The 18609-nt window shown below is 44.5% G+C and overlaps 1 protein-coding gene across 1 annotated transcript in view; it reads left to right on the top strand.

Annotated features, from left to right (window-relative positions):
• znf423 (zinc finger protein 423) overlaps positions 1-18609 on the top strand; it is a 134815-nt gene that overhangs the window by 105153 nt on the left and 11053 nt on the right. The window contains exons 19-20 of the mRNA XM_076082095.1: positions 12482-12613; positions 14709-14824. Coding sequence (XP_075938210.1) covers positions 12482-12613; positions 14709-14824 — 248 coding nt within the window. The remainder of the gene's footprint in view (positions 1-12481; positions 12614-14708; positions 14825-18609) is intronic.

Genomic DNA, 18609 nt, shown 5'->3' on the forward strand with positions numbered 1-18609 from the left:
CATTGTTGTCTGTCAGTCTTATGCTGCCAGTTGATCCGTCAGTCTGCCTCTCTGTCTATCTTTTGGGATTATCTTTATAAGTCTGCACGTTCACGTACACACACACACACACACGTACACACACCAATCTCTCGACACATGTATATTTGATTCCTGCTTCAGAATAAATAATAACTTTGTGTTCATTTATTTATTTGTTTGTATTTGAGGCTGACAGAAGTGAGAAGTGTGTGTGTGTGTGTGTGTGTGTGTGTGTGTGTGTGTGTGTGTGTGTGTGTGTGTGTGTGTGTGTGTGTGTGTGTGTGTGTGTGTGTGTGTGTGTGTGTGTGTGTGTGTGTGTGTGTGTGTGTGTGTGTGTGTGTGTGTGAGCATGAAGAAGCTATTATTTTGTTATTCGAGGTTACACACGTTTCACAATCATCAAATATGTTTGGTTTTCTTCCAGGTATTACTTTAATATGTTGTAATATTCCTCTTAGTTGCATGTGCTTTTTTCCTAAACAATCCTACTGAGCTCACTGTCCAGCTTGTTTTTTACTTATAGATCAAGGGATCAATAGCTATAGCTACGGAGACGGCAAGAAATAGCAGGTTCAGTATTTCTAGCGAATATCAAGCTTCCATTTTATTATTTACATATTGTTTTATGTGTTGGCTTGCAGTGAACTCTCTGACAGGAAATAAGCTCTTTGATACGCGGCACCTTACGCACTTAACTATCCATACTGTAGCCCTTGGAGACAAAATAAATAAAGAGCAATTGAACGTAATCAGATTATATTGGTGCTTAATCTTTCAGGGCCGTGCAGCTGATCGTAACTCGGAGCAGGTAATCGGCGGCTTGTTTCTTTGTCAGAGTGACCGTGTCGGTCCTGGCGATTTTTGCTCCTTGTGAGCTTCAGCATTACCTGGTCCACCCAGCTGGAGAGGTCTTACCTTGATTAGCTGTTGTTGGACACACACACACACACATTATAGAGCCTTAATGTAAGCTGTGTAGGATAAAGGCTTCAGCTAAGTGCTTCTAAAACTTTAAAGTGTTAGATGGAGCTGTTTTTTAACATTTAACTGAAACTAATCTGAGTGCAAACTACTGGGGTCGTTTCAGTTGGCCACAAAGTACGGGAGATAAATGTTGAGAGGACAGGAGGAACACATGTCTAGTATTATATAGCATGTATTCTCTTCCCTCAAACAGCTTTCACCCCGTCCTGCTGACTCTGTTGACTCCGTGTTGGTCTTCCCGCTCCGTCCGCAGCTTGTGTTTGTTAACACGAAGACAGAATTCTAGCTGTGAAATATGGACCATCTTTCACCGTTCATACCGCATGTTTTGCCATTTTTGTGCCTCTTTGGTGCTCGCTCTGTTTTCTCGAAGCAGTCATGTTTACAGCCAACAGGCATCCTCCATCTCTCTTGCTCACCCACCCACACACACACACACACACACACACACACACACAGAGCGTGTGGCTGAGGGAGGTCTCTAGCCATGGTTGCAGGTATCTGGCAGGCTTTTCCACACATGACCTGGTAGTGATTTACTGTCTTCATTAGCATGCTACTGCTGTGTGTGTGTGTGTGTGTGTGTGTGTGTGTGTGTGTGTGTGTGTGTGTGTGTGTGTGTGTGTGTGTGTGTGTGTGTGTGTGTGTGTGTGTGTGTGTGTGTGTGTGTGTGTGTGTGTGTGTGTGCGAGCGATACATTTGTGCTTTAGGGAGGGTTAGAGTTGGCTAGCCGTGTGTCTTTTGTGTTGAAGTTGAGTGTGTTTTCGAAGTGTGAGTTTTTGGAATCAATAAAAAAAAAAAATCTGGTTTCACCCTCCCCTTACTTTTCTATTCTTTTCTACTCTGTACCCTGCTATTCTGATCTCTTCCAGTCTATTTGTTGTATTGTTTCTATGACCACAGCGTGGTTCAGTTTGGCACGGCCTGGTATGGCATGGTGTGTGTGTGTGTGTGCTTGTGTGTGAGAGACAGAGAGAGGGAGGGAGGGAGAGAGGGACAGGCAGGGTGGCTCGGTGGGGGATGTAGCTATCCAGGGCAGGGGGCGAGGACAGACAGCCTGGACCAAGGTCACTCCTACTGTGTGTGTGTGTGTGTGTGTGTGTGTGTGTGTCCACTTGTCCACCCCAGTACAGCTGAGGATGTGGCCAGCTTCCTCTCATTCTCTCCGTCTTTCTGTTTAGCTTATTGTTTTTGTTTGCATTATTTTAATATTTTTATCCGATGCAACACGAGGACACATGTTGTGATTTGAGACACACGACTGAGAGAAGAAACAAATGAAGTCTGACGGCTTGTATCACATCTGTGTTAGTGCTGACAACTATTCATCGCTCCACAGGAACTTAATCACTTGCTGTTTACAGCGGCTTACCTATGGGGATTTGCTGCTTTTCAAATTTGTTATATAATTGTGAATTTCATATTTCTGGGTTTTATTATTCTGGGAAATTATTATTCTTTCTAATACATTTTTTTTATTTTCTGACGTTACATAGATGACATATTTAGATCTATTTGTAGAATCTCTGCCTTTTCGTCTTTCACTGTCTCTCTCCCTCTCTCTCTCTCTGCCCGTCTGTCTCTCCATCTCTCTCTGTCTCTCTCTGCCTGTCTGTCTCTCCATCTCTCTCTGTCTCTCTCTGTCTGTCTCTCTCCATCTCTCTGGGTCCAGATGGGCAGTTTGCAGGTTAACTGGTACAGCTGGAGCTGCATTATTAGCATCCTGCTGTGAGCTCTTATTGGCTCTGCTCCTCTCCTCTTTCCTGCTCCCTCCTTCCCTCCTCTTCCTCTGTCAGGTTTAGAGTTTGTGTTTTATAGTCCCACAGAACAGTGCTAGTTGTATTTACATGCAAAGTTAACCTTCAGAGGATAAACACCTTTGTTTTTGTCGCAATTGCATTAGTTTGTATTCATATTTTCTTGATTTTTATATTTCATTATTTGTTTATTTAACTTCCATTTAGGGCAATTTTTAATTGTAAAGCATTAAGTGTAAGGAGTGAATACAGCGAGGGTATATTTGGTAACACACTACTTAAAGATCTCAGAGTATTGAAACCTATTTTAGCTGCTTTATTACATGTGATTGCAAGTGACAGCGTGTGCTTTTTGGGGTGGGGTTTACAGTGTGTGTGTGAGTGCGTGTGCGTGTGTGTGTGTGTGTGTGTGTGTGTGTGTGTGTGGGCCTTAATGTTGTTGTTGTGGAATGGAGATTGGCTTTTTAGTGGTATTTGGGAGATGCAGTGGGGAGAAGCCTGCTAGCTCCCTCTGACTCCTCCTGGGAGCAAAGATTAAAGAAACACACACACACACACACACACACCAGTAAACAGCAGGATAGGATTAGAAAGAGGTAGGCAAACACATACACACATATCCATTAGATTTAGCACCAAAAAACAAGCGATTAGTGAATCTTAATCAACATACCTCTTCTCTGCCTCCATAACTTTCTCTGTCAGTCTGCCGCCCCTCTCCACATGTCTCACACACACACACACACACACTCTCTCTTTCAACACACTGTTTCACTTCATTATTATTTTTTATATACATCCGTCCCTATAGAAAATAACAGCAATGTAAATAACAGTTGTATGACCGTCTCTCCATCACCTTGACAACTAGATCGGAGCCTTGATTACCGGGTTGCCGTGGTGATTAGCCCTGGATACAGACACGCTTGCTAGCCTGGATGGGCGGGTGATTTTGTGTGTGCGTGTTCTAATCTATCGCACCGCGGTGGGCTCGCAGGTTTCCTCCACCTCGCACTTAAATTTGGCTTTTAAAAGCATTTTGCCTTCAGTCTCCTCTAACTGTGCGTCTCCACACTTTTCCTTCTATAAAGTAACATTCAACTGCAAGTCGCGACTACATTATCCACTCAACTTGAATATTCAGTCAGAAAAAAAATCTATTCTCCAAGTCACTCAAGTAGAATTGTACAATGCCTTTATCTTTCTGAATGGAAGTTGCTCTCTGGGTTCAACTTTTGAAGTGGAATGGTGAAAGCGTGAACATTGAACATGTGTTCCAGCCTGTTCAATAAGCCCACAGAAGATCATTTCACAACAACACCAGTGACTGAATGAAAAACACCTGCAGCAGTAAATACCTGTAATCAATTAGGGCCTGCCCTGACCCACCATAAACACTTTTTATAACTCCTCGTGGATGTCGACTATAGTCTTAACCAGCATCAGCACACACACACACACACACACACATGTTGATGTGCATCCAGGGGGCTGTAGTTGTGCTTTACATATGTAAACAGATGGGGGAACGGAGGGACTGTGGAAAAAGCAGCAGCAGGAGGAGAGAAGGAGTTAAAAGGGGAAAGGAGAGAGGGAGGCAAGGAAGGAATGGACGACTAGAGAGAGAGGTACTTCAGTTTTAAATGTTATTCCAGGGAGTGGCGAGCTTTTTTGTGTGTGTGTGTGTGTGTGTGTGTGTGTGTGTGTGTGTGTGTGTGTGTGTGTGTGTGTGTGTGTGTGTGTGTGTGTGTGTGTGTGTGTGTGTGTGTGTGTGTGTGTGTGTGTGTGTGTGTGTGTGTGTGTGTGTTGATGGTTTATTCACACAGTGATTAGGCTTATTCCCTCCTGGCCACTTTCAAGCTTTCAATTAAGATTCTAAACACAAATATACTCTGCATTTATTACTCTCATCCCTGCTAACGAGCTAAAAAGAGGTGTGTGTGTGTGTGTGTGTGTCTTTCCAGCTTTCCGTGTGCTTATTGGAGGAAACCGTAATTCCCCATTTTCCTCTGAAACTCCTGAGCGATGATTCCAAGGCCAGAGCGATGATGTGTGCGCCTCTCCTGTTTGAATATTAATTAAAGTCTCATTACGTATGATAATACCAGACTTACATGTCGGCCACTCGTTACGACCGAGTGCTCTCCAGATGACACTGAACATCCTGTGTCGGTGTGTGTTCTTCGTGTTTACGAACAACAACAATATGTGTGACCGAACGCACTTGAACGCGATGGTTAAGCTTCCACCTGCTCCCTGCTGTTCAAGCCTTGTTCTGTATTTTCTTGCAGTTCGGAGCGCAGTCGTCTGATCACAGAGGTCTCATGGCTTAATAATCAATCATGTCAGTTGTGATGAAGCTTTACTGACGGATTTAAACGCTGTGCTTTAGGGGCTCTGAGGTGTCACAATAGGCACAGCTTTACAACCAATCATCCAACAGTCAAATCAGACAGCAATACGAGCTCTCAGACGACGAGAGAGCTTTTTAACAAAGCCCCGGCTGAACCACCATACTTCAGCCACTTATTTAGATGTAAAAAACCCAATGCACTTGAAATGATTCATTGCACCGCAGTTCTCCGCTGCATTTGTCAAGCGACAATAGATTAAGAAGTTAAAATCATTTATCCAGATATGATTCTTACACCATCTGTACACTCTCTGCTGTGAAGTTAAGCGCTGTTGTGTCCTCAAATCACAGCTGTAAAATATTATCAGAACGAAACAGTTTTTAATTGTCAAAACTTCATCAATCTATTTTGTTTTTTTTTGTCTATTTTTGATATCTTGTTGATATCTTGTGCTTCTAGAAAGCCATAAGCACCGCACGGCGAGGTCTAACTAAGATGTGATAAGATGTGTGACTTAAACATTTAAACAACAATAACTAGAGAGAGTAAGGGATGCTGATGATGATGATGATAGTTGTGTGTGTGTGTGTGTGTGTGTGTGTGTGTGTGTGTGTGTGTGTGTGTGTGTGTGTGTGTGTGTGTGTGTGTGTGTGTGTGTGTGTGTGTGTGTGTGTGTGTGTGTGTGTGTGTGTGTGTGTGTGTGTGTGTGTGTGTGTGTAACTGAGAAGGTTTTTGGCTTCTACAGGACAGAGCGCTCCAGCTTCCCACTGTTATGTAATCTGACAGGGAAAATCCAAGCTGCTATACACACACAGAGACACATACTCTTTCCAAGACACACATGCACTTTTGCCCCACACAAACATGCTCAATTTGTGCTTCCTTTCATTACACACACAAACTGCTTATCACCATATGCTGCCCTTGTCTGCCAATAGTGTGAGAGAGAGAGAGAGAGAGAGAGAGAGAGAGAGAGAGAGAGAGAGAGAGAGAGAGAGAGAGAGAGAGAGAGAGAGAGAGAGAGAGAGAGAGAGAGAGAGAGAGAGAGAGAGAGAGAGAGAGAGAGAGAGAGAGAGAGAGAGAGAGAGAGAGAGAGATTCCACTGAAAGTATTCATTACTGGACAATATGAGATGTGCAAACAAGGAATGTAGCCATTATTGAAGGAGTGCTCGAGAGCCTCCTTTCTGTATTAAGCTCTATGAAGTCTGCTACACATCTTCTACATCTTGTATGTCTGTGGCATTTACATTTATAACATCGCATCCCATGTATTTCAAATCTTTTTTTTGTTACCACAGGGTGTGAACTTTATTGTTTGTCATCCCTTCTTTTACAAACCTGTCAGACCAGTACAGTGCTGTATGTTATACCTGCATCTAGAGTCTACATGAATGGCTCTATATATGTCGTCTGATCTGTCACAACCTTCCTACCGACACACAGCTCTGATTTGGTGGACTGGCTTCTGTGTAGGATGTGTTATTGATGCTTAAAACAACATTGACGTACCTTACTACCACACGAATGTGACGCAAAGAAAGGGCACGCAAGAGACCAAGACACTAAAGTGAAACGGAAACTTTATTTTGCACTCGCTTTATGTTTTGTGGAATTAAAGTTGCACACTGGAAACGCCGTAGACACGTTGACCACAGATTAGCCTCTGACAGCAGACTGAAATAAACGGGTCAAAAGCGAGCTGTTTGAGTGGAGCGCGTTGAATGAGGTTCTTCTGTTTGAAAGGACTACAGCTCTACTTCCCATCTTCATGCAGCTACGTGTAGAAAGCCTCCCTGTAAATAAACAAATGATGAAAATATTAACAATTACCACACAGAGAGAGTGATAGAACGAGAGAGGCAAAATGGAAGATGAGAGGAGGGAGGGAGAATGTGTGTGGGTGTTGGGTACTCGCGGGACCACAGCACTGCAGCATTCTTTCTGTGTGTGTGTGTGTGTGTGTGTGTGTGTGTGTGTGTGTGTGTGTGTGAGAGAGAGAGGGGGAGAGGGTGAGTAAAGGTGGGGGCACTCTTGGGACCCCTCCAGCACTGCAGCAGGTTGTGTGTGTGTGTGCATGAGTGTGTGTTTGTCTATTCTCCAGCCCCCACACTACCAATGGGTCAATCTCACTACCCCCCCCCCCCCCTTCGCATCAACCCCCCCACCCCTGGTTGCCATGGAAACACACCTTGAGCGAGCCCCCCAGAGAGGTGCATACTCCTCCTCCTTCCGTCCACTGCTCTCTTCTTTGCTGCACTCCTTCTTTCTCCCAACGCCTCTGTTGCTCTCCCTCCGTCCATCCCATCAACCCTCACACCACCCCTCTCTCTGCAGTCCTCCTTTCTCTCTCTCTCTCTCTCTCTCTCTCTCTCTCTCTCTCCCTCTCTCCCCCTCCTTCTTTCTCTTGCTACCTCTCCCTTGCTGTCCTCGCCATCAATCGCCTGGCTTGCTTTACGGCCTCTATGTCACAAGGGACCCCAACACGCACACACTTTCTACGGCTCTTTCACGTGCACACACGCAACCTCACATAGTTTGGGGATGGAGGGGGTTGACATGAGCAGCGAAGGGCAGTAATGGGGGGTAGACACCCGAGGGACCTGCAGCAGCCCATACAGACACAGGGAGAGGAAGGAAGGGTGAGAGGTTGGGGCTTGTGGGGGGGGGGCAGGCACCCAAAGGAGTAACCCAGCCAAGACTGTGAAAGGGGGAGCGTGTGTGTGGGGGGGTGCAAACACCTCAGGGATCTGTCCCCCAACATAAACCAAGGAGCTCATTTATGTTGTGCTGCATGTTGCAGGGGTCTGTGATGAGGCCAGTGTGTGTGTGTGTGTGTGTGTGTGTGTGTGTGTGTGTGTGTGTGTGTGTGTGTGTGTGTGTGTGTGTGTGTGTGTGTGTGTGTGTGTGTGTGTGTGTGTGTGTGTGTGTGTGTGTGTGTGTGTGTGTGTGTGTGAGTGTGTGTGTGTGTGTGTGTGTGTGAGTGTGTGTGTGTGAGTGAGTGTGACGAGGATGATGCCACCTGGTCCCTCTCCTCTGGTCAATTAGCAGAGAGAGAGGAGGGAAACTAGAGAGAATGAGACAGAGGGAGAGCATGAGCAATGAGGTGTGTGTGTGTGTGTGGGACAGTATTGATAGTGGAATCGTAATGATGAGTCTGACAGCTGTATGGACTTTTCCCTGTCTGTGTCCCCTCCCTCCTTCCTGCCCTCTGTCTATTCACACACATTACATTCCATCCTGTCCTCACATTGTCCGTTTCCTCTTTTCCTCCCAATATTTTCTCTCTCAGAGGTGAAACCTCATTAGTTATTCAACAGATGCACAGCAGCAACTCACCAATTACCTGTGTGTGTGTGTGTCTGTGTGTGTCTGCGTTGCAGCTGTAATTTTGGGGGCAATTTCTCTTAAAAAGCAGTCTCTCTTGCTCTTTCTCAGTCTGCCTCCATCTCTGATACGTTGGTGTTACTTGTTTGCTCCCCACTGTGAACATGATAACACGACATGAAATGTTCATGTTCACAATTACAGGCAAGAATCTGATAAAGGTGAGCGCTTAGAAGTTGAGTACTATTCTGCCATGGTCAGGTAGACAATACCGGATGGTGTTGCCTAGGTGTGCTTTAAAAAGCATAAAAAGTTCATTTCTGTTAACAAACTCAGAGTCCTAACCTTCACCCTGCCTCGCTCTCTTTCTCTCTGTCATCCCTCTCTCCCCTGTGTTCTCTGTCCCAGCTTAGGCCTCCTAGGGATATGTGTGTGTGTGTGTGTGTGTGTGTGTGTGTGTGTGTGTGTGTGTGTGTGTGTGTGTGTGTGTGTGTGTGTGCGCACATGTGCGTATGCGGGTGGATCAAATGCACTCTGTGAGACAAAGCGTAACGGCAGGATGCTCTACGACTCTATCATCTCACTATGGGTCACACACACACACACGCTCACACACGGACTGGGTCTCAGAGGGGGACAGCATACAGAGACCGCGGTCCCCACACACACTGATCAAAACAATGTATTTGTCAGAAAAGAGAAGTCTTTCATGGGACACACACGCACACACACAGAGGCGTTGGAGGCCTCTCCCCATGCCCTTGTTCTGGACAGCCCAATTATCTCTCTGCACCTCACTGTTTTCCCTTCAATTCTCTCTCTCTCTCTCTCTCTCTCTCTCTCTCTCATTCTTATCCTCTCTCAATGTAGTTTTTGTCTTTTTTCATCTGAAGCCACTTTTTTCATTCATCCAATAATTGATTGACTGTTAAATCACTTTCAAAGTCTCATTTGAAATGCTGACGGCGACATTGATGTCGTCTAGAAAAGAAAAGAAAAAAAAAAATATATATATATATATACACACACACACACACACACACACACACAACAACAGCATTTTTGTTGGTCTGTGCCAATGAAATGTTAAGGTTAATACTGAAATTATCAACAGAAAACCAATAAAAAACAATTCTTGTGTTTTTAGTTTTAAACTGTTGGTCAAAATAAACTGTAAATGTCAGATTGGGCTTTAGGGAACTGGGATGGGCATCTTTGACTATTTCTTTCCAATTTAAAGACTTTATTAAATACAAAGGGAAAAACAATCATAGTTGCAGCACTACTTTAGATGACTTCTAAGTGAAAACACACTTTTATTGTAAGTTCCCAAATATTGTTTTATATTTTTTGCTTTTGATAGAGAGATATCTATAGATATTTGTAGATAATGACTAAAATATCTGACCTGACTGTCATGAGATAAGTATGAGTAAAGCATAACAACATATCCTGATTATGTTAGTGGGATTAAGAACATTGCTGGAGTTGTGTTAATAGAAGCCAGTCATAACCACGTCTCTATACCATACATGTGCAGTTTGGGATTTTTGTCCTTCTTAATTGCACCTAGAATACCTGCAGTAACTACAGTGGTCTGATACAGTGTGTGTACAGTGAGGATGTCACAAACTGTGGGTAATAGGCACATCACTGTGTACATGTAAAGGTAGCCCGTCTTTGACCACTTCCTCTGATCCTGGTGGCGTGGGAAGAGTGCGAGGCAACTTCTGAAGAGAGCGTTATACCCCTACTGAGGGCAAGGAGCTTTAAAGGTGCCTTCTACACAGACCCCCAACACACACACAAACATAGGAACACTGAGATCACTGAAGCGTGTCGGCAAAACTTTCTTAGTCACCCTCTGTCTGTATCTGTGCCTTTTATATCTCTGTCTTTTGCTTCTGTTCGGTTGAAACAATCTCTTTTGAAGAAGATTCAGTGTTGAATAAAGGTATACTTTCACCAAGATGAGGAATACTTGCATGATAATTAAAATATGAAACATGGCAATTAATTAAACTGGTAGTGCTGTACACTCCTCCATCTCTCTCTCTCTCTCTCTCTCTCTCTCTCTCCCGCCCTCCCTCCCTCTTTCTCTCTGTGTGTCTCACTCCATGTGACTCTCTCCTGCTGTTTCAATCTCCTAGTAAATGATAATGAACCTCTATCTGTCGCAGTATGTCTCGGACACACTGGCGCCCCACACAACCTAGCAGCCTTTGAGGTTTGTGTGTGTGGACAGGGGATATTTGGGGACCGGGACCATGGAGCATACCATCTCATCCATATAAACCCATGTGGCACCCAACACACACACGCACACACGCACACACTGCCCCACAGCTATTGAGACGGGATTAGGGCACCCTTGTGTCGGCCTTTGAGGCAAAGAGAGATAGGAATCTTTGTGTGTGTGTGTATAAGTCAGTATGGGTGTCATGGATGTATGATTGAAGACGTTATTAACCCCACGATCCCCTGCAGCTGAAGTTCTGCTGTGTGTGTGTGTGTGTGTGTGTGTGTGTGTGTGTGTGTGTGTGTGTGTGTGTGTGTGTGTGTGTGTGTGTGTGTGTGTGTGTGTGTGTGTGTGTGTGTGTGTGTGTGTGTGTGTGTGTGTGTGTGTGTGTGTGTGTGCGCGCGCACACGAGATGTGTAAGGGGAAAAAGTGACTGACCGTGTTCTCCATGAATTGTCGATGTGAATCTTTAAATCACTGTATGTGTATGTGTTTCTGTGTGTGAAGACACCATCTGATGCCTCCAGGCCTTACAGTCCTGTGGTGTGTGTGTGTGTGGTCCCACACGATGTGTATGTGTGACTGGGGTATTGGTCCTGTATGGTACAATGGTGATAAGGACAACTAGCAGGAGACCTGATCGTCAGGGGTGCCAGTGTGTTTGTGTGTGTATGTGTTTATGATGCCCACTTTTCATCTGGCCTTTCACCGTGGGTGCTGTGATGTCACTGACACCTTCTTAAAATAGACACAGACACACACAAACATAATCCAAGTGAGAACAACTAGGAAGGATGGAGGCTTGGGGACAGTCTCTTGTGTGTTTGTGACAAATATAAAGCTGAAGTGTGGCGTGTAAACTCATTCATCTGCTGTATACACCATCTCGGCAGTCCATGCAAATGGTTCAGTGACGAGCCCTGTGATCACTGTCAATTGCGTCTGAATAAGAGATTGTGGGAGGCGTGTCCACCTTAAATGACAGTCTGATAAGAGCACAGGTGTATGGACGGAGAGACGTGGTAGTAAGGAGACATTCAGAGACGTAAGCACAGTCTGTGTGAGGAGAGGTAACACGGGGTGAGGGGTTTGAATCGGACCCCACACAAATTAATCTGCAAGTGATGGACCAAGAGGGGCGTTAAGGGGACATGGAGGGAGGAATGGGCAAAGTGAGGGATGGACGAGCGACTGCAGTGGGCGAAGGCAGATAACGAGGACGGAGGGAGCGAGGGAAGGATGGCCATAGGAAGGGTAGATCATCCACAGCCCCGGTGGGGAGGACAGGCAATTACCAACTGGGGCAGATATGGCGCTGGGATTGGTGTGTGTGAGTGTTGGGGGTGGAGGGGGGGTGTTTGGGGGGTGGGGGAGGAAAAATGAGAAGGAGAGCATGCAGCAAGGGTTGACGACTTAACTGATCTGGAGCTGAACCTTAAAATTGTATAGTTCTTCAAATGAAATGAAAATGTTTGCCAATGGTTTGAGATTATTATTATTATTCACTCGTTTGCTGTTTAATGTAGCTTTTTTTAGTCTACACTAATACAAGTTGTGAATATATATATATATATTTAATTCTAGTTAGTTAGTAAGAGAATATGACCGATTGGAATATCACTTCTATTGATATTCCAGTTATTGCTGTGTGGTTTACGTGTGCATTTATTCTTAGCTGACCGTTTCTGTATGTGCAGACATCTGCCCTGAGCGTCGTATGAATATTCTAAAATGTCGTATGTTCCTGTTTTCGTGTTGCTTAACCCAACCTACATATGCGTGTCTGTCTCCTATTTGCAGAGGAGGGCATCAATCACGAATGCAAGCTGTGTAACCAGATGTTTGATTCACCTGCCAAGCTGCTTTGCCACCTGATAGAGCACAGCTTCGAAGGCATGGGAGGTACCTTCAAGTGTCCCGTCTGCTTCACAGGTGAGAGACAGACACACACACACACACACTTTCACCGTCAAGGACAGTAGCACAGAAAACCACCGATGAGCAAAAGACCTTAGAAGCCAAAGTAAGGGAGAAAATGTAAGGTGCGTCCGCTCTATTTTGGGCTTACTGTGGTGAAGATCCCGTCAAAGCAAGAGGATAAAAATAACGGCACACTTGGATGGATGGGACCCACATCAGGGTCAATGTCCAGTTAGTGTGCCATCATGAAAATCAAAATAACCAACGTTGTGCATTTTTCTATTGTTTTATTCCTGATGTATATTCCTTTCCTCTTCTCACCAATTTGGTTTTCTTGTCTTCTTTTATTCTGCCAGTTTTTTTGCGAGGCGGTAAAATGTATCACAAGCGCCAGTTCAAGCAAAAAACGGTCTCCATGGCTCTCTACCGCTGTAAAATCACTTTCAATGCAGTAAACGCCTTAACATTTCCCTTAACTAATGGAACGTTTTCCATGCAACATCCTACAGTAACTCCCTCAACTAAGGAGAAATTACACCTTGAGTACATCACCAATAAAATGACTATAGACGGTCCTACCCTAATCATGTGTGAATATTGTGGAACTGTTTTGCTTTGTGTTTTATTTGTATATTATATAAATATGAAGCCATAGGTGTTTTAACCACCACCACACATTCTCTAAACAGCAAACTGTTCACGTCTTGTCACTTATTTTAGTCAAAAAAACAAACAAACACATGAGTTCATTATTGCAGTTGGAAGCAAGGTTTGCACTTAAATCAGCTCCAGTACTTGTGGCACAGTAAAGCTCTCTCTGGGTTACCTGCATCATGATACATAGAGTAAATGGTTAACAGTGAGATCATGTTCGGAACATTCATTGTTTTCTAACATTTCTAACTGAGGGAGTAATATTCCAGCAGGGGGCTGCTGTTAAAGAAATAGACACAAAACTCTGCATGTGCAAAGGTTCATGCAGTATTACCTCCAAACATGCCAAATATGAAGTACCCTGTGTCTTTGAAATCCACTGGAGGACCCAAACAAAATGCTGGATGACCAAATTAGGCCTGTGGTTGGGTGTATTTCACCAGAAACTAAGACTGCACCTTCCCTCCCTCCCATCTCTTGACTCTCTTTCCCCATACTCTCTCTCTACCCTCCCTCTTTCTCCCCTTCACTGTCTCTCCCCTCCCTCAGTTGTTGAGTTTGTCTTGTGTTGTGTGCCTCTCTCTCTCCCTCCCCCCCCCCCCCCTCCCCCAGGTACACAGCAACGCTTTAAACTTTAACTCTATTCCTTGGTGGCTTATGAATTAGTAAGATGGGCACCACTCCTATGGGGAGGCTTAATAATTCAACACATACACACTCACAGTGAAAACCCAAAGTTTACTGAAACAAAGGGGGGAGAAAGAAAGAGAAAAAAGTGTATGAGACAACACTGAAGCGGAAGTTAAAAAAAGAGGAGATAATTTATTGATAAATATCACAAGGTCTGCTGAGGATAGCTCTTCCTGTCTTCTCTCCTTCTTCCTCGTGCTCTCACTCCTTTCCAGGCAGCCATTCATTTGCTTCAGTTGTGCGTGTTTGTGGGTTTAATTGTACTGAAAAGTCAGTTGTCATTTGCTTCCTCCTCTGCTGCTACAGCATACAGTAGGTAGTGTAGCACTAATCTTTGTTCAGCAGTCCGCTTGTAAACAGTCAATCAGTACATTGGATCTTGAGACATAGCTGGGTTGATACCAATGATTCCTGCTCAGTAATACAAAGCTACATGTACTGTAGTCTGTATCCCAACACCTTCAACTATCTTTCACTCACTGACCCGGGATCAGTTTTCTCCAAAGCTTGCACTTTCCATTCAACCATTCAAAACTCGCGATGACATTACAAATCATGTGACAGACAATCCAAGTTGAAACAACTGTAAATTGGATTACCTTGAGTTTGACACCATATACTAGTGACACGCCAACAACAATGGAGATCCAGCTGTTACTGTTCCCAATCTCATCTCAAATGTCCCCTTCAGTGGTAATAAGCATTGGCCTATTGACTAATAAACACTGTGTAACGTGTTGCCGTATGTGTCTTCCTCTCCCAGTGTTTGTGCAGGCCAACAAGCTCCAGCAGCACATTTTTGCCGTCCACGGCCAGGAAGACAAGATCTACGACTGTTCCCAGTGTCCGCAGAAGTTCTTCTTTCAGACAGAACTACAGGTAGGTCCCCGTAACGCTGACTCTGTGTTGGCCTTGACCTGACTCTCTGTCTCTGTCTCTGTGTGTGTGTGTGTGTGTGTGTGTGTGTGTGTGTTTTTAGTTCTTGTCTGGCATAAATTAGGAAATGGTTGTGTGCAGGTACTGATCTCATGCTGTAGTAAGTAGACTGTGTGCCCAAGGAGACTCACTGTGTCAGAGAAAGTGTGGTTCATATTCTAAACCTTAACCCTCCCTTCTTTCGAGGCTTCCACCCGTCTCTCAATATGCAGTAACCTTCTCCAGTTCCTCCTTCCATACCTCCCAGCTACTGTCCATCATTTTTACAGAATCCCGCTATTTACTATTCATCTGTATTCCTCCCTCCGCCCTCCTTCTGTTCCTCTGTCCCCCTCTTTCCATCTCTCCTCGGGAGGTCTGGGCAGGGTTCTGGCAAGCCTCATGCCATTAGGGTCCAGACACATATGTGTGTGTGCGTCTGAAAGAAAAGAGAGGGTATAAGTCACCCAAGAGTAGGTCCTGGGCCAGCTGTGGCCAGGTCTGTGATGATGTAAACCTCCCTGTCCTCCTCCATTTCTTCTCCTCCTCGTCTCTTGTATCCCTTTGGCACCAGTCTGTAGGTCAAACAGCAGCGCTGTGAAAGGTGAAATCTGTGAACTTTCATCAGGACCAGAGGTGTTCGCTAAAAACAGTTGTTCTGGAAGAGTGTGTGAAAGCCTGCAGTTTATTCAAAAATAATAGAACTGCTTGCATTGCATTGAAGATCATTTATTAGTACTGTCATTAGCCAAGTACTGAGAGTATCACCAGTGATACATTTTCTGGTGTTTTACGATTCTACTAGACAGATTAAATGATTAATAATTGATTACCAAAAAAATACTAGCTAAAATCACACAAGCTACAGTCTATCTTTAAGTGGAGTCTGCCAAAGCACCTCAACCATCATCCTGTTTGAGAGGCAGAACAGATTGTGCTTGGTGTAATGTTTTAGTGTTGAACCTGCATACACCACAGTCTGTGAATACAGATGTTCCACTGTTTTAGACAGGAGATGCTCATTCATTTACAGGTTAGCATGCTGGAATGTTTCAGAAAGGTGAAAAGTGGCTTTTGCTTGGAAGCTACAAGTAGAACTTCTCTGGCCATGACAGGGCTACAGGGTCCACCTCAGAAGGACATGGTCGGGTTCGCAGTATAGTGTTTTGTTTTTGATAAGCAGCTTCGTTGATTCTACTCAATTCTTCATATCTGACTGCTAACTAAATAACTACATCTAGCTAATGGTGAGACACCACAGGATCTCACTATCGGTAACAAACACCCACAGAACACAAGAGAGACTGGTTTGCCTTCACTCCACGTCGGTTTGTTTGCATCACACAGAGTACAAGCAAACCGAGTTGTCCCAGGATCACCAACGTCACAATAGAAGCACACATCCCCTCATAGCTTCGCTCTGCCCCGGGTCTGGGTGACTTAACTGTCCCAGGAGACCCCGGGGTTCCTGCATCCCTGCCTCTAGGCTCTTGAATTTGTTCCGCACCTCCGGGTGTCTGATTAATCACCAGCCTCCTTCCCGACCCGTCTTCCTCTGATACACGCCGCAGGTCATGGTTACCTGCTTATGTTTCTCACCGGTTAGAAATCCTACACTCGCATCACATCTGCTCCTGGCCCTCTACCTATTGCCCTTGAGTAACCTCCCGCTGCTATCCCCCAGGCCACTGTGCACCTTATGCTGACCAGCCTAAACCCAAGGGAACAGCGAAGCAACTGAAACAGAGCCTGGATGGCGACAAAATCACATTTTGGGATGAGTTGTGCATGAGAACGGGCTACGAACCTCGAGTTCCTGTCTTCTAAATGATCCACTTTTTAGTCATCCATCAGACCCCCCCCCCTTTATACCGGCATCAGCGGGCGCTCCACTGTTGTCTGACAGCTCCCTTGTCTTTACCACCTGGCTCGGCATCCTGTTTCTCATGCACACAATCAAGCTGCTGTCTCTACAAAGAGTGAACTTTTCTTTAGATGTGATTTAAAGGATACAAAGATTCATAAGTGCGCATATACTTACTGTAGGTGATTGGGTAACGCATTTGAACAGTGGAGACATACTGTACATCAGATTATTGATATCAATACATGAAGTTACATTCAATACACACATACAGTTTCCTACCACAGCAGCCTGTAACATCAATGCCTTATGAACTGTGTGGTTGACAGTGGCAAAAGAGCGCTCACTCCATAATATGTGCTGTGTTCGACTGGTACATAATAACATAGAGTGGTCGGTATGCAGGCTGTTGGTGACAGAGATTTGGACAAAGAAAGTCAGAAAAAGACCCAAAAAAAGACCTTCTACCAGGGAATATTTGAATTTACAAAAGCCTGCCCCAGCCACACACACACACACACACACACACACACACACACACACACAAAGTGGCAGTGATGTAGAGCCGGAGGTGGTGGGCATATGGCTGGCCAGTCCATTTAACAGCAGGGTGGCTGCTGGACCCTGTCGGTTAATGTCCACACACAGGCACCACTCACACCTCACACACTCACACTAACCTCCACACACCTCTACACACACACACACACACACACACACACACTCCATCCCAGATGACTCCTCTCCTGGTGTCTGACCAGGTCACAACATCTTTATGGACTGATGAATTGTTTGATTGTAATCATCAATTGGATAAATCTGTTGTGACCTTTGGATTGAACAGAAACTTGGCTACATTTCTCACACTACCGACCTAAGTAACTGTTGGTTTGGTCTGCTTTTATTTTTTCGATACCAAAAACATTCCACAGTAGTATTAATAATAATAATATTTTTTTTTTTATAGAGCATTTCTCATACAAGAGACGTAGCACAAATGCAACACATTCAATCAAGGGTAGATTGACAATAAATGCTGAAGATGCTAAAGTATACAAGTGAAATTAAAAACAGAGACAATTAATAATAATTTAAAAAAATAGAGAATGAATAATAGTAATTAGAATGACATTAGAATGCCATGCTTGGCTATGTTTCTAAAATGATTCACCTTCTTTATGTGTAAAGTCAAATGTAAAACGATGCCCAGGCAGGTTAGTTGGGATTCAAACCAAACTAATTGTATCAGAGTGGAGTCACAAGGAGTCAGACTACACTTAAAGAAAAGAAAGAAAGGAAATGAACAATTCTATTTATTTCTCTTTAATCTTATGATGGGGATTCACCTGTTGTCAATGCAAATCAGTGTTATCTTTATGACTCTGTCTTATGTCAAGCTAGTGTGAGTTAAAAGGTCTCAAATCTGTATACAGCTTTACTAACAGAGAGTTATTCTCCTCACATATTACCTCCGCTGAGTTTGGTCAGGTCAGATGAGTTTAATTCTGTTGTTTTCATTCCAGCAAAGTCGAGCTCAGTTCAACTTCCTTTCTCCCCCAGCTCCTTGTACTTCTTCCTCTTTGGCTACTGCACTCCGGCTATATCCATCTTGTTACACTTTGGTCATGGCCCAAGTGTGTGTGTGTGTGTGTGTGTGTGTGTGTGTGTGTGTGTGTGTGTGTGTGTGTGTGTGTGTGTGTGTGTGTGTGTGTGTGTGTGTGTGTGTGTGTGTGTGTGTGTGAAAACTTGCAGCCTGAGCCCGACCTGACACAGCTCCATTGCCCCATGGGAGGGCTCTCTAAGTGGGCTAGACAGAAAGGCTGACTGGGGAGATGGAGAGCTACAACCATGGAGGTTAATGCCACTGCTAGCTGTTATTGTGTGT

The sequence above is a fragment of the Anarhichas minor genome, unplaced genomic scaffold, assembly GCF_050575085.1.
Source record: "Anarhichas minor isolate MPS153535 unplaced genomic scaffold, ASM5057508v1 ptg000090l, whole genome shotgun sequence".
NCBI classification, from domain to species: domain Eukaryota; kingdom Metazoa; phylum Chordata; class Actinopteri; order Perciformes; family Anarhichadidae; genus Anarhichas; species Anarhichas minor.